The sequence below is a fragment of the Halichondria panicea genome, chromosome 1 (genome assembly GCF_963675165.1).
Source record: "Halichondria panicea chromosome 1, odHalPani1.1, whole genome shotgun sequence".
NCBI classification, from domain to species: Eukaryota; Metazoa; Porifera; class Demospongiae; order Suberitida; family Halichondriidae; genus Halichondria; species Halichondria panicea.
Window position 1 is genome coordinate 11,580,179 of NC_087377.1, and position 19,766 is coordinate 11,599,944.

At 40.9% G+C, this 19,766-nt stretch overlaps 6 protein-coding genes and 2 long non-coding RNA genes across 14 annotated transcripts; 6 read left to right on the forward strand and 2 right to left on the reverse strand.

Annotated features, from left to right (window-relative positions):
• Positions 1 to 2,981: 2,981 nt before the first annotated feature.
• LOC135347328 (uncharacterized) lies at positions 2,982 to 4,092 on the forward strand. Of its 2 annotated transcripts, XM_064545290.1 has the most exons (3): positions 2,982 to 3,267; positions 3,322 to 3,600; positions 3,650 to 4,092. In XM_064545290.1, exons 1-3 carry the CDS (start codon positions 3,012 to 3,014, stop codon positions 3,874 to 3,876), a joined length of 762 nt encoding a protein of 253 aa, XP_064401360.1. In that variant the 5' UTR covers positions 2,982 to 3,011; the 3' UTR covers positions 3,877 to 4,092. The 2 variants fall into 2 exon arrangements, with proteins under 2 accessions (XP_064401360.1, XP_064401353.1); XM_064545283.1 differs by having other exon boundaries at positions 2,982 to 3,600.
• A 3,300-nt stretch (positions 4,093 to 7,392) lies between these two features.
• LOC135347119 (uncharacterized) lies at positions 7,393 to 15,861 on the forward strand. 2 transcript variants are annotated; one of them, XM_064545007.1, is made up of 7 exons: positions 7,393 to 7,524; positions 7,580 to 7,873; positions 7,935 to 8,213; positions 8,260 to 8,279; positions 14,991 to 15,174; positions 15,226 to 15,411; positions 15,477 to 15,861. In XM_064545007.1, the coding sequence occupies exons 1-7, from the start codon at positions 7,458 to 7,460 to the stop codon at positions 15,752 to 15,754; spliced, it is 1,308 nt and encodes a 435-aa protein (XP_064401077.1). In that variant the 5' UTR covers positions 7,393 to 7,457; the 3' UTR covers positions 15,755 to 15,861. The 2 variants fall into 2 exon arrangements, with proteins under 2 accessions (XP_064401077.1, XP_064401086.1); XM_064545016.1 differs by having other exon boundaries at positions 15,247 to 15,411.
• On the forward strand, positions 8,282 to 10,102 carry LOC135347485 (uncharacterized). Of its 3 annotated transcripts, XR_010398398.1 has the most exons (5): positions 8,285 to 8,472; positions 8,999 to 9,055; positions 9,251 to 9,470; positions 9,522 to 9,613; positions 9,685 to 10,102. It is a non-coding gene; the product is annotated as an uncharacterized LOC135347485 (long non-coding RNA). The 3 variants fall into 3 exon arrangements; XR_010398392.1 differs by having other exon boundaries at positions 8,282 to 8,472; positions 8,999 to 9,470; XR_010398389.1 differs by lacking the exon at positions 8,285 to 8,472 and having other exon boundaries at positions 8,577 to 9,470.
• Positions 9,710 to 11,606, reverse strand: LOC135347259 (uncharacterized). The gene is made up of 2 exons (XM_064545162.1): positions 11,354 to 11,606; positions 9,710 to 11,309 (listed from the first exon to the last, which is right to left on the reverse strand). Exons 1-2 carry the CDS (start codon positions 11,509 to 11,511, stop codon positions 10,385 to 10,387), a joined length of 1,083 nt encoding a protein of 360 aa, XP_064401232.1. The 5' UTR covers positions 11,512 to 11,606; the 3' UTR covers positions 9,710 to 10,384.
• LOC135347225 (uncharacterized) lies at positions 11,657 to 12,901 on the forward strand. Its single transcript, XM_064545105.1, has 2 exons — positions 11,657 to 12,622; positions 12,671 to 12,901. Exons 1-2 carry the CDS (start codon positions 11,726 to 11,728, stop codon positions 12,899 to 12,901), a joined length of 1,128 nt encoding a protein of 375 aa, XP_064401175.1. The 5' UTR covers positions 11,657 to 11,725.
• LOC135347388 (uncharacterized) lies at positions 12,852 to 14,393 on the forward strand. The gene is made up of 6 exons (XM_064545360.1): positions 12,852 to 13,041; positions 13,088 to 13,167; positions 13,220 to 13,703; positions 13,771 to 13,839; positions 13,905 to 14,055; positions 14,104 to 14,393. Exons 2-6 carry the CDS (start codon positions 13,103 to 13,105, stop codon positions 14,301 to 14,303), a joined length of 969 nt encoding a protein of 322 aa, XP_064401430.1. The 5' UTR covers positions 12,852 to 13,041; positions 13,088 to 13,102; the 3' UTR covers positions 14,304 to 14,393.
• A 1,736-nt stretch (positions 15,862 to 17,597) lies between the features above and the next one.
• Positions 17,598 to 19,491, reverse strand: LOC135347551 (uncharacterized). Of its 3 annotated transcripts, XR_010398441.1 has the most exons (6): positions 19,344 to 19,491; positions 18,984 to 19,294; positions 18,413 to 18,874; positions 18,267 to 18,345; positions 18,096 to 18,195; positions 17,598 to 17,767 (listed from the first exon to the last, which is right to left on the reverse strand). It is a non-coding gene; the product is annotated as an uncharacterized LOC135347551 (long non-coding RNA). The 3 variants fall into 3 exon arrangements; XR_010398438.1 differs by having other exon boundaries at positions 18,267 to 18,874; XR_010398442.1 differs by lacking the exon at positions 17,598 to 17,767 and adding an exon at positions 17,858 to 17,957 and having other exon boundaries at positions 18,267 to 18,874.
• On the forward strand, positions 18,593 to 19,218 carry LOC135347461 (E-selectin-like). Its single transcript, XM_064545470.1, has 3 exons — positions 18,593 to 18,701; positions 18,754 to 18,930; positions 18,977 to 19,218. Exons 1-3 carry the CDS (start codon positions 18,635 to 18,637, stop codon positions 19,216 to 19,218), a joined length of 486 nt encoding a protein of 161 aa, XP_064401540.1. The 5' UTR covers positions 18,593 to 18,634.
• Positions 19,492 to 19,766: the final 275 nt, after the last annotated feature.

The following is a 19,766-nucleotide window of genomic DNA, read 5'->3' on the forward strand; positions in this document are numbered from 1 at the left end:
GTGTGACTCATTTAGATAAAACGCGTGTGCAAGCTCTCTTTTTGTGTTTAGAAACCATGACTATGATGAAAGTAAGCATAAAGAAAAAGGTGTGTCAAACCTTGGAAGAAACTCCACACATTCACACTCTTAGCAGTGGCATAGCCAGGGGGTGGAAAAGGAGGCTAATGCCCCCCTTTCTGGATCTCTACTATACTTAGCTCAGATTAGTGTATCTGATTATCTAGCTGAGCACGTACCCCTTTTCTTCTGAATCTTGCTGCAGTTAGCTAACTAGCAGGCAAGCAAAACGATCTAAACTGTGGTCTAAATCTACAGACAGTTCTTGTTCTTTGCTAAACTATAGCTTCTGCTATGCAAATAGAACATCAAGCCCCTGTACCCAACTAGATAGAGAAGTTAATTTTAATTATGACATCATTATTAATAGACGCGGCTTCTGGTCAAAATTTAGATGCTGCGCGGCTGATAAGCAATCGCTAAGTTTGCCCCCTCTTCCAAAAATCCTCCTGCTTGGGCATCCTCCAGTTTAGCAACAAACTAATAACAGCCCCGCCCACTTTCTACATACAGTACACGAGTACCACATCTGAGGCACTTCTCACATGTAGATCATATAAACTAATGTCTAATATGCGTACATAGGTACAAAGGAATTCAAGACACAATACACTACTTGAAATGGGTACATGCACTCGTCCTAGGCTTTGAGTTGTTGGCCTAAGTCATGAACAGCTACGTAGATATTCTTCAAAGACTCACGTTGGATTGTGTTTTTCTATTTTCTCTCTGAGGATCATTTTCCCTAGCAGCTGACAGAGTGAGGTGAGACGTACATTCCACTCCAGCAGTCTAGACTGTATCAAAGAATTGTCACCGCTCTCTGGGTGTGTGCGTATGTGTGGGGGGGGGATACATGTAAATAACAGGAGTATGTATAGAGCAACATTGAACACATGCACTCAAGATAGTGTAGTCACAAGCACAACACAAATACAAGCATTTAAATGTTCTGTGGAATCCACTTTGAAAGTTTTTTTACAGTGTCAGCTTTTGAGTTACCCATACAATATCACTTCAACTACCTGCAGGTACATGCAGAGAGTTACTTTTATATCTTACTCATCTCACCAGTTTGAGCAGTGTCTCCAGGAAGGTTTAGGTGTTGAGGGTAGTGTCTGTGTTGTAGTGTCTCAGCACAGAGGGGGAGGAGGGAGGACACTCGGTCACCACACCCACTCACACCACTCAGCTTCCAAGCAGGAGAAGGGAACTGGAAGGGGTATACTAGATTATATCTGTCTGCTATTACGTATAATTATTACTCTGCAGTTATTTACATCACACAAGCTCACTTGAGCTTGACTGGCCCACATTAATTTTATCTACTACAACATCTATAAAAGCATGTACCCTTATCACAAACACCATTGTAATTATTATAAGCTATAGCATACCTTTATCCCATACTGCCCTTTGCAGCTCACTTGGAAGTTTTGGGCAAATAACAAAAACCACTTGAACAGTTTACATAAGTAAACCACAATACTATAGAACAAGGGACAAACTTTAAATTTTGGAATAGACCAGATCTTTATGTTTTAATTTGTTGTTGTAGTTTTTCACGCTATTTGTTGTAGCTCACATAAGCTCACGTGAAGTTTTGGCAAACAGTATTACAGTACTGTAAAATGCAAAAAACCACTTGAGGTAAATGTAACAGTTTACAGCTAAACCACAACTTGGCCAAATCTCTATTTACAAGTACTCAGTTTGGGCTGTAGGAGTAGCTTGATTGCGACATAAACTGCCTACATATTCGTCTAGCTATTTTTTAAATTGCTGTCTGAGAAACAGCCTGCTGCTGAATCAGTCTCCAATTCTCTGCCACAATGACATAGTACGCCACTGAACTCCTCTTGATAAGGATTAGTTTTTCATGGTTACCCAACCAGTAGTTTATGCATGCTGAATACTGTACTAGGTATAGCTAGAGATCTATATATCCACATAAAGATCTGAATCCAAAATTTTAACTTTGTCCCTTGTTCTATAGTATTGTGGTTTACTTGTGTAAACTGTTACACTTATCTCAAGTGGTTTTTTGCTATTTGCTCCAAACTTCCAAGTGAGCTGCAAAGGGCAGTACCACTACACTATAAAGCATGTAAAGCTCCACACATCGTCATGGAAACACTACATCAGTACACTCAATCCTTGTTCCCCTGTGTGTGTGTGTGTGTGTGTGTGTGGGAGGGGGGGTTGCATGAATTGTTGAGCTGTAATGTGTAAACAGTAACCATGAGCATGCATGTTTTTAAAAGAAACCACCATGCAGATGTGTTGTACCAACAAAAATCAATCATTATAATTACCCCGTGCGTGCATAGCAGGGGTTGAGTGATTGGTGTGTGTGTTGGTTTGTGTATGTGTGTGTGTGTGGACACACAAATGAGCTGTTAAGCAAACTAAACACTTTCATGGACTGCTTTAACCACTAATGAGACAGTGGTTTAGGTTGAAACTTGTAGGCGATCTTCGAGCGACAAAAAACACTGTTTTCTAATCGATATAATTGGTGATAGATTCACGATCATTCCCTATAATGATGTTATAATAAAGTCATTACGGTAAAAAATTATCGTATCCGTTTTGCCGCTGTGCGCGTGCAATGAAGCTCAACGCATGCATGGGGTGAATGCTCTATGAGAATCTTGTTATGATTATATTGTCTACGAAAACTGGAAGTGTAATTAAAAGAAGCTATGAATAAATGATCATAAAGGAAGTAAACAAAGAGGTTGTGTAATCAGTAATCACATTGAAACCTTCTCACTGTCAAGAAATAATTCAAGATGACATTAGAGATAAAGCTCATTAGAGTTCTTCTGATTTGCTTTCTGGCTGGCTTCAGCACTGGTAAGACTGACTGTTCAATTATAGATTCCCTTACATTGACACTGCATTTTTATAAAGCCCAATATTCAGTGAGTGTGGAGAGACCATGTCCAATGGAAACAGTCACTTTTACCTGCACTGCTCCTGGAGATTCCTTGAGATGGGAACCGTCAGATGTTACTCGCATCACTATCCTCTCCACCTTGGATCTCAATGTAACACTAATACGATCAGGTTACACTGTAACACTGATTGCAGCCAATGACACTTCACTAACATCTACTCTGTCAAGGACAGCAGAAAATGGGATCACTGTGTCCTGTAGGGGTATTCGGACCATCATAGGATCTTCAATAATTCGTTTGGCTGGTGATTGTCTCAACCCATTGTGTCCGTGCACAAGTTACAATATGTACTGCATAGATTCACCAGGACCACCTTCCACCATAAGACACTCCACTTCAAGCAGCTCAGCAGATGGAATCAGCGTGACTGTTGGTTGGGACGCTCCTACTGAGACTGGTGGTAGAGATGACCTCACCTACACAGTGACCATCTTACCTCCGGCCCAGCTCTCTGCTACTGTCCTCACATCCACCTCTGTCACTGTGACTGCTCAATACTATGTAGACTATAATGTCAGTGTTATGGCTACCAACTGTGCTGGGAACAGTACAACTGCTGAGTACAACTTTAGGAGTGGTGAGTATATTTAATATATATATTTTTGACTGTGTCAACTCTTTCTCAGGTAACTGTCCTATGTTGACCAATCCCATGAATGGAGCGTTTGGACAAGTCTCCAGCAGATTACCAGGATCCACGGTAACCATCCAGTGTGATGCTGGGTATGTATCTGCTGTTACAATGGTGACATGTGAGGGTACACTGATGTGGAGTCCAGACCCTGAGGCTATTGAGTGTACATTACTAACCACACCTACTCCCACAACTCGTGAGTTAAGCTCTTGGTTGTAGGAAATTAATACAAAATATCTATGTTAATCATTACACAGCTCCTCCAATAAATTGCACAGCTTCACTACCCTCACCACGGAATAGCATTATCAGTGATCATTCAGTACCAGCTATTCCCAGTACACAAGTTACCCTCCAGTGCGACGATGAACTGTTCCCTGAGGGAATAATGACTGCTACCTGTCTAGCTACAGGAAAGTGGGACGAGGAAATCGTCTGCAGAGGCAAGCGTATTCATTACTTGAATACACTTGTAATAATACTTCTCTCTTGAACAACCTATACAGCCGCTCCTTTTAGTTGTGCCAGCCTATCTGATGGGAGTCGATTTGATGCAGCTGTCTCCATCGGCGTTGTTGTCACAGCAGTTGCGTTCACAATCATTGGATTGTTGATAGGTCTCTTGATCATGTATTTGTTCATGCGTAAGAAGGCAGTATGCTCCCCAGCAGCTAAAGGACAAGCTAATGTTGGACCCACTGCACCAGCTGGTCCTGTTTATGAGGAGGTGTCACTCAAAGAAGAGATTGAACTGAATACTAACCAGGCGTATGGACCAGTAGGACAGTGAAACTTCTGTGTTAATGTGCATGCTCGTGAACGATTTTAAAAACTGTAAACAGCAACATCTGTTCATTAAAAGCCACTACATCTTTTGTATTAAAAAAGAAGCTATATTAAACGAGTGGTGCGCTGTGCTAATGCCTCTCGCCATGTTTAGCTTCGCTCAATTAAGGCATTAGAGTGTTGTAATTATGTCATATAACACTCAAATACAAAGTATACTAATACCTCTTCTATGATTATAATTATAATACGATTATAGAAGAGGTATTTGTATGCTTTATATACTGTTAAGTTATTATTATGCCTCGGTGTGTATGTGCAAGCAAGGTATACGGCAGTGTGTGTTTGTATGTGTGCATGTGTGTATGTAGACTGCTACAGCTGCTCAAAGATCAATAAGCTGCAAGTAAGAGTTTCTATAGGGTTCTAGTAATGTTTTCATGGATTCTGATTCGTGGATTTCCAAAATAATGCTTCATTCTCGAGTTATGCCTAATTTTGGAATGCCATTGCAGCCTTTCAGAAGAGTGCATGCGTAGCAAAATGTGTCCATGGAGTGTTGCTACTCAGTAGTTAGCTCTGTACTAGAACGCCTAGCTATTGGTAGCTGCAAGAGTGAGAAGAGAGCTGCAAGGCTCTATACACTGATGCAGCAGCCATAAACTTTGTACTTTTAGCATCCTCTTTAGCAACAATCATGATCAATCATTTCGATCCCACTCTAGATGCAAAAATATTCATCATGATAATCATATCACGTGTGTATTAGCAATATCAGCTAGTAGCTTTATGTTGGCACATCCACTGAGGCATCAGCACCCGCGGTGCTTTCATTATTGTTTGCAATTGTTGACAATGAATCCACACACAGTCAATAGAGGAGCTTAATGGCAACAGAAATCTATTATCTGATGGCTTGGTAAACTAGAGCACTAATTTAAAAGTGCTAACCCTCAGCTGTCGACATGAATCTATACAAACTTGAAGCGTGTTACACAATAAATGCAGATGTATAATGTGTATATGTGTGTACATGCATGGACACAAAATGAGCTGTTTGAGCGAACTAGACACTTTCATAGGCTGCTTTAACTGCTGTACTTTATATAGTTGAAACTTTTAGGCGATCTTCGAAGGCGACAAACCAATCGATTTTAATCGTTGCTTTATAAATTCACGATCATAATTATAATTATTCCCCATAATGATAAACTCGTTACGGTAAAAAGTTATTGTATCCGTTTTGCTGCTATGCGATGAAGCTCAACACACAGGGTGAATGCTCTACTGAGTATTGTTATGAAAATTAATACTTCCAACAGTATGTTATTTACACAGCTCCTCCAATGAACTGCACGGCTCCACTATCCTCACCAAGGAATGGCACCATCAGTGATCATTCAGTACCTGCTCTTTCCGATACACAAGTGACATTCCAGTGTGATGATGGACTCTTCCCTGAGGCTGAGGGCATAATGACTGCCACCTGTCTAGCTACAGGAGAGTGGGACCAAAACCCAGTAGAGATCCTCTGCAGTGGCAAGTGTAGTCATTACTTAAAGTAATTATGCTTCTATATACCTTGAACCACTTATTACAGCTGTTTCTTACAATTGCGCCAGCCTATCTGATAGGAGTCGATTTGATGCAGCTGTCTCCATCAGTGTGGTTGTCATGGCATTCTATTCACCGTCATTGGATTGTTGATGGGACTCTTTATAATGTATTTGTTCATGCATAAGAAGAATGTGTACTCCCCGTCAGCTAAAGAGCAAGATAATGTATAGGACCCACTACACCAGTTGGTCCTGTTTATGAGGAGGTGTCATCCATGTAGAGAGGAGATTGAACTGAATACTATAACCAGGCGTATGGACCAGTAGGACTGTGAAACTTCTGGTACTTTGTTAATGTACATGTAACATAATTTATAGAGCATGTACTGCATCTGTTCATTATCAACAACTTAGAACAATGTAAACAGAGTTGTTGGCGTAAGTCATGTAGCTACGTATATAGTCAAAGACTCACATTGGATTGTGTTGTTCTATTCTCCCTCTGAGGATCATTCTCTCTAGCAGCTGACATAGTGAGGTGAGACAGTCCACTCCAGCATACTGCACCAGGGCATTGTCACTGCTCTGGGGGTGGGTGGAGGGGTACATGTAATTAAGTGGAGTATATTATACAGATCTCGTTATTTATTGAAATAGCTTAAATGTAGGAAACAAGGACAGAGCAACATTGAACACTCAAAGTAGTTGGATGCATGCAGTCACAGTACAATTACACAAATACAAGAAAATGTTATGTGGAATCTACTTAGAAAATTTCTTGCAGTGTCAGCTTTTGAGGAAATTTAGGTGATCTAGCTGGCTAAGAAATATCAACCCACGCTATCGATAGTACAACAACAACATCACTAAAGTAACTTTATAGACTTAGAGAGTATAGGGTCACCAGAGGATGTCCGACATGCGTGCATGAATAATTACAAGTGCTAGTGTATTTTTTGGATCACACAATGACATCAATGCACTGAACTTATAGTGATTCGTGCACGCATGTCGGATCTTCTCTGGGGTCATACTGAATGATACATAAGTATCCTTTATTCACCCATCTCACCAGTTTGAGCAGTGTCTCCATGAGGTTGTACAAGGTGTTCACACACACACACGCACACGCACACGCACACACACACACACACACGCACACGCACGCACACACACACACACACACACACACACACACACACGCACACACACACACACATTCTGTACTATATATATATTATAGATTAGTCATTACAGTAAAAAGTTATTGTATCTGTTTTGCCTCTGTGTGCGTGTAATGAAGTTCAACGCACGGGGTGAATGCTCTATGAGCATCTTGTTAATTATATTTGTCTACGAAAACTGGAAGTGTAATTAAAAGAAACTATGAATAAATTATCATAAAAGAAGTAAACAAGGAGGTTGTGTAAACATTCTCACTGTCAAGAATAATTCGAGATGACACTAATAGAGATAATAAAGCTCATAGTTTTTTTGATTTGCTTTCTGGCTGGCTTCAGCACTGGTAAGACTGACTATTCAATTATAGATTTCCTTACATTGCTGCATGTTTCATAAAGCCCAATATTCAGTGAGTGTGGAGAGACCATGTCCAATGGAAACAGTCACTTTCACCTGCACCGCTGCTGGAGATTCCTTAAGATGGGAACCGTCAGATGTTACTCGTATTCTTGTCCGCTCTGATCTCAATGTACCAATGACGTTATTTGGCTACACTGTGACACTGATTGCAGCCAATGACACTACATTAACATCTACTCTGTCAAGAACAGCAGAGAATGGGATCACTGTGTCGTGTGTAGATCCTGAGCCTACTGCGACCCTGATAGGATCTTCAATAATCCATTTAGCTAGTGAGTAATGTTTTTTTTTCTGTCTATAGGCCATTGTACCATCATATTCGATTTCTTATAGATCCACCAGGACCACCTTCCATAATAAGACACTCCACTTTAAACACCTCAGCCAATGAAGTCAGTGTATCTGTACAGTGGAACCCTCCTATTGAGAATGGTGGTAGAGATGACCTCACCTACACAGTGACCATATCACCTCTGGCCCAGCTCTCTACTACTGTCCTCACATCCACCTCTGTCACGGTGACTTCTCAATACAATGTCGACTACATTGTCAGTGTTGTGGCTACCAACTGTGCTGGGAGTAGTACAACAGCTGAGCATAACTTTAGGATTGGTAAGTATTATTGTTTTGTACACACAGTTTCAACTGATCCTCTCAGGCAGCTGTCCTGCATTGACCCATTGCCAGCAATTGCCATTGTATTTTGGACACTATTGTTCTAGCATCCTGTCTAAATATTTGTTCTATTTATATGAAAATTCAAATATTACTCAATCATTTTAACTACTGCGGAAATAAATGCTACTATAGACTATTGTAGTGCGTGCGCAAGATCTTCGCTGAACTAGCTACGTTCACTGCACTGGTGCTGGTGAGTAATATTATTGTTTACCTGTTGGTTGAGACTTCTGTGGTAGATTCTATCCTGTGGCAGATCTCTCTAGTCACTGTTACAGGCCGGTACAAGTAATAACAAAATACTGAGCATGCAGTACTGCCAGCTCAGTATTTTGTTATTACTTTTACCGGCCTGTAACAGTGACTAGAGAGATCTACCACAGTAAATAATTATATAGAACAGTACAGTATAGTAGTCAGTTCTCAGTCATATTCTTCTCAGTCCTGTTCTAGTTACAACACTTTTACTAAATTAAATTTAACTTTCTTTCTTGGCTCTTTGTTGTCCGCTTCTTTTGTGCTTTCTTCTTTTGTTTTTTTGGCTCTAAATCCTAGCAACGTGTAGTCTGGATTTAAAACTTCTGACACCTGGACATCGTATGTTTGGCTGAGCCTCACAACTTTCTTTAAATAGTTCTGGGCCTTTTTCTGAGACCCCATCGGAAAATAATGTGTTCCAGTATCATCTGCTGTTGTAAAATAAAATTGTTTTCCCTCAGTTCCCATCTTTACTAGCGACCCAATAGGAAAGGAGTTCCTGTGGTGCCTGATCTCTCGTAAGTCGGAGTCGATGTAGTACGGGTACGGGTGGAAGTGGCAGCAATTTCCCATCTCAATTCTTTCTCTGTTCTTTTTTGTATAGTAATTTACTGATTCACATGACAGTAATAGCATGCAATCAATGGTAGTAAAGTGTGTCAAATGAATAGAGATAAAATCTTTATGGTCACTAATTATTAATCTTCCAGCAGACCTGTTCATGCAGATCGACCTGTTATGGACTCGTCAAAGAGGCAACGACCTGAGAAAGGATACTATTCCTACCTCCATAATATAAGCTCGGCTGACATGGACTTATCTAGCATGCGGGAAGCACGAGATGTGAGAACCACTCTGAGCTGTAAGTCTGATGACAGTCTGCCAGAAGGGGTCTTCCTTGTTGAGAGGATAATTCATCATCGACTAACTAAGGTACGTAACATTTTATGATATATAGCCCTATACGATTGATTCTATTTCTAGGGGAAAACGGAGTATTTGGTAAAGTGGGCTGGTTACTCATTGGAACAGTCTTCATGGGTCGCTAAGGAAGATGTGACTGTCTCTACTATCCAGTAAGATTATTAAGTATGGCATGGCAGTGCACTGTGTATTACTATAATTATGCACATTTCCCCCCTTTCAGATCATACAATACACCACAAGCACCACATACCGAGCTTATAAGCGACGCAACAAGAAGATTTGTTCTGTCCATTCAATGTAGTTTAAATTTAGGTACTGTAAAATCCTGTAATTTAACTATAGATTTCCGGCTAGATGTATTTCGTTACCTATTTAAAGATCGAGGAACCCAAATGACCCGCGGAAAGCTCCAACTTCAACAAACTGATTTTAACGATGAATATTTTATAGGTAGTTGGTATATTTTGTATGATAGATATGGCAATGGCTGCACAGTAGATTTTCCTATTGTAGTATGTCCTAGAATTAAGTATGGACCGAAAACATATAGAAATAGCAATGGTGAAATGTTAGAGTCACCTAGACTACTATCTGAAATTGTATGTGTAAATCTGGTGAAAAAACGTTGTTGATCATTGTTAATTGTTAATTGTTAATGCATGCATGGCCCAACCTGAGCAGCCAATACGCACTATGTGACTCATAACTAACTGCTTCAGGCCAATTCTCTACCATAATGCTTTTAATGACTCTCAAACAAATGGCTGGGTCAACACGCATCCCGACTTACAGCTAACCTTGTCAGCCTTCCATTAGAGAGCACGGATTTGCCTACAATTATACATAGACTATGTCATAGTTAAAGCTAGCACCAGATTTAAACATGAACGAATGAATGTAAGACATAATTAGTCACATAGTCATTCAACATTAAGAGAAATGGTTTCTAAGCTAGGACGGTCATGAGCATGATAAGAAAGACATTCCTTAATTACATGGGCAAGTTCAGTTGACTTAATTACAATGGAGTTCATCTTCTTCATTATTCTACCTAATGAGTATATATCGCTCTGTGTGCTCTGTAAAACAAGCCCATCGCGGAGGTCTGGAGCTACTTGAGTGTGTTCTTTTATGTAAATAACTTTCTGTTCCTCGGTCAGGCAGTACTTCTTAGCATGCTTTTCTTTACATGCCTTTCCAAAATCCACAATACATGGCCGGATACATTCTAACAAAGTAGTCCCTAATACTACGTTGTCTACTTTAAGATCATTGTGAAGAATACTCAGCTTGTGCATGTATGATAGACCATCACAAATTTGGATCAGTATTTGCATCCATGTCTTAGGGCTTAATTTAATTTCGTTAGTCGAATACAAGGCAGAATATAATGAAACTTGTTGCTGCTTCACGCTTACATTAGACATTACTAAAGCTCTCCTGGTGGAACAAATACCAAAACAGTGTGGTATATAAGGGCTGGAATTTAATGTAAGTAATATACTGGCTTCATGCCTAATCGATTCGATTGAGGAGTCGGAAGTAAATGTTTTGACACAGACGTCAAAACACTCTTTAAAAATCATACGAGAGCATGTTCCAAACCGACCATTTCCTATATGAACATCACCACCCCCATCTGCTAAACATTTCTCACTTATCTCTGGAACTACAGTAACTCCTCGCATAATATCAGCATTCGTACACATTCTTGGAGTTGCCTTGGGTAGACTGATTGCACTCGTCTTCATGGCTGCTGTTAGTAACTTTAGTGGTCGTTGGTGACTGCAGGATGTTCCCAGAGTTCCTGTCCGTAATTGCTTAGCTCGATACACGTTGAGTTCCCTGTATGAACAATATTATTTACTGGCTGTTAATCAGCAACTTACAGTTTATAATCTATTGCCTTCTTCTTCCAATTCTGAACATTTTTCTCGGCACATTCAAGGCTCTTCTTCTCCATACACAGCTGCTTGCCAATTTTGTCAACTCTAGCTTTTCGATTGAGCCTCTTGAGCTTGGATCTTGAGAATGTCTGGTCAGCCATTTTGTAATAAGTCTAAGAGAACCAGAGGTCGCAAAATACCCGCCATAATGCATCTGAGAAGTGTTATCATGCTATTGAATGAGTACTGTGGTTAATTTAGTGGGTGATAACACCGCAGCCTATTCACCCACCTACTCATATTGACATGGCTAATTAATTTTGTTACATAACAGCTCAAGGGACCTTTTGTTCCATTATCCCGGGCCTCCTAGCTATGGCAGTAAACAAGCAGTCCAGAAGAGCAGAGAGCCTGTCCATCACCATCTCAAATTCAGCAAAGAAGTACTCTGACTTCAGCCACACAGAACCACAAGTACAGCCAAACTTCTCTCTCTCTATTCCTATCGAGTTGCTGCATCATTGGTACATGAACAAGAAGGCAGAAGAGACATTCATTAGCTTAGTTAATAGCATGGTAACAATAGTTAAACTAGCACAAAGCGATCGTCTGGAGAAAAGGCTTGCAGAACAAGCTAGCAAGGTAGCAAGAAGGATACGGGGGCTAAAAGGAAGAAGGAGGTATGCCGTACTTGCTGGAGAATACAACCTCTTCGTGCTTGATGGAGAAGCAGAATCGTATTCTGAAATTGAGCAGCAACTATCCACTGAATCTCCACAGCCAACAACAATCCCCGAAACAAGTAGACCTACCACAGCACACATCAACAAAGGCAAAAAAGTTCACGAGGTATCACCACGACAGGTAAAACGAAAGCTAGCACACTGTAAGAGCTCTGCAGAGCAAGCGCTTTGGTTTTGTGAATCATTCGGTCTTCAGCCAGAATCTTTAGAGCTACGCAAACAGACAGGATCTCCCATCAAATTCAATTTTTTATCTAGCCCATCTCACAAGCCACAACATCAAACGCCAGCTCTTTCACCAAACGATTCTGCGAGGGTACAGCAAGCTCTTTATGTACTTGACAGGTTTGCTGTGAGTGACGAAGCTTATCATGAATTGAGCGTCGCATCTGATTTACCACCACTGTACCGAATCAAGGATGCTCGCCTCTCAATTAACAACTCTCTCGACATCCGACATCTCGAAGGTCCTTATCCTGGTGCTTATAGACCACTGAAAGCTGCAATCCAGGAAGAGCTAGCTAAGATCGTAAGTAAAGAAGAAATTATACATTATTATTATGGATTATTATTTTAGGTTCATTCAGGGAAAGCTATCACCCAACCAGTAAAAGTAAAACTCAGTGGTGACGGAGCCAGATTCACAAGATCATCCAATATCATACTTCTCTCATTTGCATTTCCAGAAATTCAAGACAATGTTTTATCAGGCATGGGTAAGCTTAACAATAAAAATATTAAACGAGAAAGTGGTGAAAATATTTTTATATTGACATTCATACAGGCAATCATACTTTTGCTGGCCTAAAAGCCGAAGAGTCGTATGAAACAATTAGTTCAGGACTATCTGAGGTATTGAAGGAGTTGAACGACATCATTTCACACCCACTACTCACTGTTGATGAAACAGAGTACCGCCTTGAGTTTTTCCTGGGTAGTGATTACAAGGTGAGAATGTATAGTTAATTACTGACTATAAAAATTGCATTATTAGTTTCTTTTACTGAGTATGGGCCTCAACAAAGCAACCTCTATGTACGCTTGTGTCTGGTGTACCATCAAGAAGGATGAAAGGTATATCTATAATTATTATGCTTAAACCTAGCTTCCCCATTTGCCGCTATAGGTGGGATATGTCAAAGGATAGGGCTGACTACACCGTAACAAATGCAAGAACATTGAGTTCCCTACAAGCAAAAGGCGCACTTCCCAGCAGTAAACCAGCAAGTGTACGACTAGGATCAATTACAACACCACTACTGAACATAGAGCCAGACCATATAATACCCGATGAGCTACACCTACTCCTACGTATAGCTGACGTTTTAACAAGAAATCTCATTCTAGAGATAGTGGCATCTGCTAAACAAGACAGACAAGGAAACGCACATATACTCACTCACCTACAAACACTACAGACGATCGTTAAAGACTGTGGTATCACGTTCAGGGTATGGGAAGCAAGGGGTCCAGATGGCAAAGCTTCTGGACATTACGAATGGACATCACTGCAGGGGAACGACACCAAGAAGTTTCTGGAACGTCTCCCAGTGAGGTTTGCTGACCTACTGAAGGAAGAAATTCAAGCTAAAATGGCCCAACTTTGGACAGTGAGTACTAATTAAATTTCCCTTCGCATTTTACAAACATAATTATTTATATGGTCTGGCTCTGTAGGAATTTCTCTCTTTGTATAAGATGGTTTCTAGCTGGACTCCACCTCCCAGTGAAGTGGTTGAGCAAAAGGTATAGTGTTAGTTTACTAGTAGGGAGAACCATTGTATCTAATTTACTATAATCTATCATGATAGGCGAAAGACTGGATAAGGCTTTTCTTGAGCTTGAAGCACAAGTGTCAAGGGTTTCAGGAAAAGAATATTACGCCCTATATGCACACACTGGTCTTTCACTTCCCTTACTTTATTTCAAAATACGGAAATGTCAAGATGTTTAGTGGACAAGGTGAGTTCGAGTGTAAAGAGATAACATTTTAATCACCTTTTTCTCTAGGGGTGGAGAAAAATAATGATGACGCCAAGAGACACTACTTCTCCAGTAATCTGCATGACCCAGTGGGGGAGGTTCTGAAAGCTGAAGCGAGAATAGACGAGACATCACAATTTAAGCGAAAGAAACGAAAGTACATACGAAAAACTCCATTAGATTTAGTAGACATGAACAAACAGCCACGACTTGACTCTGAATCATGATTAATTCTACCCAACATAATAATATAGTATACTATATATCCTGATAGATTGTAGACATTTACTATCTTCAAGTAAATGACTGCTAGCCTATACTTACTTGCAGCCATATACACTCACTTTACATTGCTGGTACATTGCGATTAATGGGGAATTCCCCAAATTAGTGGCTCTACGCAGCTCTTGGGTATGTGTAGATACGATATGCGATACGTCATTGATAATTGTGGATTTTTTGACAAAACTGGACACATTTTGGAACCGCTTAGTCCACTTTATATCGAGCAGCAGCCGCTTTAAGCAGCAGAGTAGGCCGTATATTTTTGCTGGCAATCGGCAAAAATGAAAATATATGTGTAAGAATGCCGCAAATCAAACACAAAAATACAAAATAATCAAATTTTACAATACAATACACAAGACAAGCGCTGAAACATTGATCAACAAAAGCAGTTAGGGAACTTATACAAGCTGGCTGGCTAGCTTCTTGTGGGATTCCAAGGTTAGCTAAGATGTATTTCTTCTTCTTTGTATCGGCAAATCAACTGAAAGTAGCTCCCTACAAGGGAAAAAGGGAAGCATAGCCTTTGGTCTCATAAGAACACATATAAAATCATACCGTAATATACAGAAAATTACTAACTGATTTACTGACATATTTTAATTGGTGTCCAGTCATTGCTGGCAATGAACCCCATGAATGGAGCCTTTGAACCAGTCGCCAGCAGATTACCAGGATCCACAGTAACCATCCAGTGTGGCGATGGGTATGTGTCTGCTGTTACAATGGTGACATGTGAGGGTACACTGATGTGGAGTCCAGACCCTGAGGCTATTGAGTGTACATTACTAACCACACCTACTCCTACAACTAGTGAGTTAAGCTCTTGGTTGTAGGAAATAAATACAAAATATCTTTACACAGCTCCTTCAATAAACTGCACAGCTTCCCTATCCTCACCAAGGAATGGCACCATCAGTGATCATTCAGTACCAGCTATTCCCGGTACACAAGTGACCTTCCAGTGCGACGATGAACTGTTCCCTGAGGGAATAATGACTGCTACCTGTCTAGCTACAGGAAAGTGGGACGAGGAGATCGTCTGCAGAGGCAAGTGTATTCATTACTTGAATACACTTGCTTGTAATAATACTTTTCTCTTAAACAATCTACAGCTGCTCCTTGTAATTGTGCCAGCCTATCTGATGGGAGTCGATTTGATGCAGCTGTCTCCATCAGCGTGGTTGTCACGACAGTTGTGTTCACAATTATTGGATTGTTGATAGGACTCTTGATCATGTATTTGCTCATGAAGGCAGTGTACTCCCCAGCAGCTAAAGAGCAAGCTAATGTAGGACCCACTATACCAGCTGGTCCTGTTTATGAGGAGGTGTCACCCAAAGAGGAGATTGAACTGAATACTAACCAGGCATATGGACCAGTAGGACTGTGAAACTTCTGTTAATGTGCATGCTTGTGAACGATTTTAACAGCTGTAAACAGCAACATCTGTTCATTAAAAGCCATTACATCTTTTGTACTAAAAAAGAAGCCATATTGAACGAGTGGTGTAAGCTGCGCTGTGCTAATGCCTCTCGCCATGTTTAGCTTCGCTCAAAAACTAGAGTGTTATATATAACACTAAAATACAAAGCATACCAATACTTCTTTTAAAGTGATTATAAAAGAGGTATTAGTTTGCTTTGTATACTGTTATATTATTACTATGCCTCGGTGCGTATGCGCAAGCAAGGTATACGATATATAGTGTGTGTGTGTGTGTGTGTGTGGTGTGTGTGTGTGTGTGTGTGTGTGGTGTGTGTGTGTCTTGTATGTAGACTGCTACAGCTGCTTAGGATCAATGGAGTGCAAGTAAGAGTTTCTATAGGCTTCTGGTAACATTTTCTTGGATTCTGATTCGTGGATTTAGTAATACTTCTTTCTCGAGTTATGCCTGGTTTTATTACTGGGAATGCCATTGAAGCTTTTTCAGAAGAATGCGTAGCAAAATTTGTCCATGGAGTGTTGCTACTCTACTTATAGTAGTTACATGTAGCTCTGCTAAAATGTTCATCATGATAATCATATCATGTGTGTACGTATTAGCAATATTAGCTAGTAGCTTTATATTGACACAGCATCAGCACCCGCGGTACTGTTGTAATTGTTGACAATGAACTATAGAAGAGGGAAACAGAAGTCTATCTATCTGATGGCTTGGTGAACTAGAACACTGAAGTGCTAACCCTCGGCTACTGACATGAATCTATACAAACCTAAAGCGTGTTACACAATAAATGCAGATGTATGTATGAGCATAAAAGCTGGCTAGTAAGCAGCAAGTAACAAGAGCAATGCGTTTTAGTGGTGCATGAGACATGCACTGTGGACTAGAATCACATCAAAGTCAGCAAAGAAACCTGGAGTCTTGTGGCTCCTGATATGCTCTGGAGCTAAAGAAGCAACAAACTACAATTCTAGCTTTCTACTTTAGGGACCCTGTTCCATTGCTCCTTGAGCTGATGAGATACAAAGATGTATACTCACAGTTATTTTCTGACCGTCCCTATATATAATTATAGTCAACTGCACTGTACCTGCTGAGCCATGCAACGGTGCTATATTGGACTATGAGAGGTTGAATGAGACAGTGTTGGAGGGAACAGTGTTGACTTACCAGTGTGAAAATGGATTCTCACTGACTGGACCCAACACCATCACTTGCACTAATGCTGGAGTCTGGAGTACTAAGCCTAAGGCAATCGTGTGTGTACTTATGACTAAGGTGATGAGCTTTGTAATATTGTATACTATCTACTATCTCATTTCACAGTTTCTACTATCGCTCCCTTGTTCTCCACTTCTGCAACTGTCGCTGTCAGTGTGGTTATCACTTTCATTGTCACTCTAGTCATTGGATTCCTCACTGGACTCCTAGTGATGCATCTTTTCTCTCGTAAGAAGGCGGTGTACTTCCCGGCAACTGCAGGACAAGCTAACGCAGCGTCCACTACACCAGTTGGTCCTGTTTATGAGGAGGTGTCACCCAAAGAGGACATTGAACTCAACACAAACCAGGCGTACGGACCATTAGGACTGTGACAGTTGTTCACTCTTAATTTTAATACAATAGCATGTATAATTATTTTTTGCTGTAAAACCTTATAATGTGGTTTTTCTGACTTCCTCAATCAGACTGAAATAGAATAAGTGGTGTGTTTCTTTATGCCTATGAACCAAGTGATCAAACTCGACAGTTATAATATAATTATGGCTTGGTGTGGTAGTATGTGCATTACACCATAGCTTTCAGCTATTGTTTTCCTTGCAACTTTCATTATTATTCATTGAGACAATGTAAACAATACATGTAGCACTGCATCTGTTTGCATAAACTGATGAACAAAATTAATAACAAGAATTAATTATACAACTGCATGTTACTGTTCTGTCAGACTTGTCCATCCTGCAGCAAAAATAAATCACAGTACAATAAGTATTTGTAAGAAAAACAATTAATATTATTAACGTAACATTGACAAGTTGACAGCGCACGCTCCCGAGCTTCTAAAGCTGCTATTGCTAGCTAGGTACATCAACGCTCGCACCACAACATGGTTGAATTTTGAATTAAGATGGCCTTGATACTTCAAAGCCTGTACAAAACGGCAAGTGCAAGTAAGAATACAGTGAGCAGTATTAAAACTTATAATTAAATGCATGCATAATTTTGCAGATTCTGCTTTGATGTCTAGCGATGGCTTGGCCTGCCCCACTATCTCAGTGGTATTCACCTGCTCTGTTAATAGAAGTTCACTTTTGTGGGAAGTGGATCCTCCACCTGGCGTCGTTACTGCACAGTTGACACAAGTGGTGTCTTCTGCTTCTACTGAGCTATTACAAATAGGGGTAGAACGTTTCATGTTTCAAGCAGCTAGAACTGAATTTAGTAGTAATAGCCTCACCTCCACCCTCACCACAGTCACTGAGGTGTCCTTGCTGAACGGCACCGTTGTGCGTTGTATTGGAGAAGCAACAGAATCCCTAACAATCATTGTTGCAGGTGAGACATAATTATAATAGTTTTAATTGAGTACAACTGATCTCTTACAGAGCCACCCACTTCTCCATCAGCTCCAATGGTGGCTTCACAACAAAACCAAATCAGTTCCTCTATTATCACTCTGGAGTGGGACCCTCCCTCCTCTACTGGTGGTGTGTCTGTCAGCTACGTCCTCACCATCTCCCCAACACCTCTCTCTGGGTCACCAGTCACCGTGGAGACCACCTCAGCACAGATAATCATCTCCTACAACAGTACACTCCCTACAATATGACCATCAGAGCTGACAACTGTGCTGGCTCTAGTACTGATGTGATGGTGACAATTCCTTTTATTGGTTAGATATTACACGTACTAGCTTCACTGTACATTTAATTTAATGCATGCAGTTACCTGCCCTTCTAACCCACCACCTGCAAACAGAGTTACCATTGTTGGTACTCCTCCACTGCCTGCACTAGTAGGATCAACACTAAGCTTCACTTGCAATGGAGAGACGGTATCAGCAACCTGTGAGAGTAATGGACGATGGTCACCTGACCCCGCCACATACGTCTGTCTCTCAGGTAGGTATATTCACTGTCATGACTGTATACTATAGTCTTTTCTCAGATCTCACCTGTAGCTCTCCTGCTGCACCATCCAATGGCAGTGTGGATGTCAGTGGTGGGACACCACCCTTCTCACTGGGTTCAGAAGTCACCTATCACTGTGAGGATGGACTGTTCCCCCTTGATGTGAGGACCAGCACATGCACTGATGTGGGGGGTAGGGGAGAGTGGGTGGAGAATCCTGGGAGCTTGGTGTGCAGGGAGAGGCCAGGTGAGGCAGCCAATTCCATTTCTTGTTTTTAAACTTTACTTCTTTATATGCAGCTAATTGCACAGTACCCAAGGAGCCCTCCAACGGAACTATAGTGAACTATGAAAGCTAGAGGAGGTTGAATGAGACAGTGTTGGAGGGAACAGTGCTGACTTACCAGTGTGACAGTGGACTCTCATTGACTGGACCCAACACCATCACTTGCACTAATGCTGGAGTCTGGAGCACTGGGCCTGACACCATCGTGTGTGTGTCACCAACTGAAGGTAACCCAAGACTCGTAGGCGAACATGGGTTTTAATAGTCTCTTGTTACCCGAGGCCGTGCCGCGGCCAGCGGGTATAGTAGTCCGTTGTCTGTTTGCGTATTCTGAGTCTACTCACCTGGATATCATAGTTGTTTTGGAAGGCTTCTTCGCTGACTCTCTTAGTTTTGCTGTGCTGTCCAACTCAGTCATATACTACTGCATTTATTGTACATGTATATCACTCCTCTGGTTTCTATATCTTGTCTTTAGTGTTCTAGTCTGTCTGTCTGTTTACCTGTGTATTTTGAGTCCGCTCACCTGGCTGCCATATAA

What these genes read in the sequence shown, in the direction of transcription:
- LOC135347328 (XM_064545283.1), top strand. Translation starts at nt 3,012, where the DNA reads ATGGAAACAGTCACTTTTACCTGCACTGCTCCTGGAGATTCCTTGAGA. An exon ending in TGAGTACAACTTTAGGAGTG is followed by an intron (nt 3,601 to 3,649) that starts GTGAGTATATTT and finishes ACTCTTTCTCAG; the next exon opens with GTAACTGTCCTATGTTGACC.
- LOC135347119 (XM_064545007.1), top strand. Translation starts at nt 7,458, where the DNA reads ATGACACTAATAGAGATAATAAAGCTCATAGTTTTTTTGATTTGCTTT. An exon ending in GCAGCTGTCCTGCATTGACC is followed by an intron (nt 8,280 to 14,990) that starts CATTGCCAGCAA and finishes TTGCTGGCAATG; the next exon opens with AACCCCATGAATGGAGCCTT. An exon ending in CGAGGAGATCGTCTGCAGAG is followed by an intron (nt 15,412 to 15,476) that starts GCAAGTGTATTC and finishes AACAATCTACAG; the next exon opens with CTGCTCCTTGTAATTGTGCC.
- LOC135347259 (XM_064545162.1), bottom strand. Translation starts at nt 11,511, where the DNA reads ATGGCTGACCAGACATTCTCAAGATCCAAGCTCAAGAGGCTCAATCGA. An exon ending in AAGGCAATAGATTATAAACT is followed by an intron (nt 11,310 to 11,353) that starts GTAAGTTGCTGA and finishes TTGTTCATACAG; the next exon opens with GGAACTCAACGTGTATCGAG.
- LOC135347225 (XM_064545105.1), top strand. Translation starts at nt 11,726, where the DNA reads ATGGCAGTAAACAAGCAGTCCAGAAGAGCAGAGAGCCTGTCCATCACC. An exon ending in AGGAAGAGCTAGCTAAGATC is followed by an intron (nt 12,623 to 12,670) that starts GTAAGTAAAGAA and finishes TTATTATTTTAG; the next exon opens with GTTCATTCAGGGAAAGCTAT.
- LOC135347388 (XM_064545360.1), top strand. Translation starts at nt 13,103, where the DNA reads ATGGGCCTCAACAAAGCAACCTCTATGTACGCTTGTGTCTGGTGTACC. An exon ending in AAATGGCCCAACTTTGGACA is followed by an intron (nt 13,704 to 13,770) that starts GTGAGTACTAAT and finishes CTGGCTCTGTAG; the next exon opens with GAATTTCTCTCTTTGTATAA. An exon ending in GTGAAGTGGTTGAGCAAAAG is followed by an intron (nt 13,840 to 13,904) that starts GTATAGTGTTAG and finishes CTATCATGATAG; the next exon opens with GCGAAAGACTGGATAAGGCT.
- LOC135347461 (XM_064545470.1), top strand. Translation starts at nt 18,635, where the DNA reads ATGACCATCAGAGCTGACAACTGTGCTGGCTCTAGTACTGATGTGATG. An exon ending in GGTGACAATTCCTTTTATTG is followed by an intron (nt 18,702 to 18,753) that starts GTTAGATATTAC and finishes TAATGCATGCAG; the next exon opens with TTACCTGCCCTTCTAACCCA. An exon ending in CACATACGTCTGTCTCTCAG is followed by an intron (nt 18,931 to 18,976) that starts GTAGGTATATTC and finishes GTCTTTTCTCAG; the next exon opens with ATCTCACCTGTAGCTCTCCT.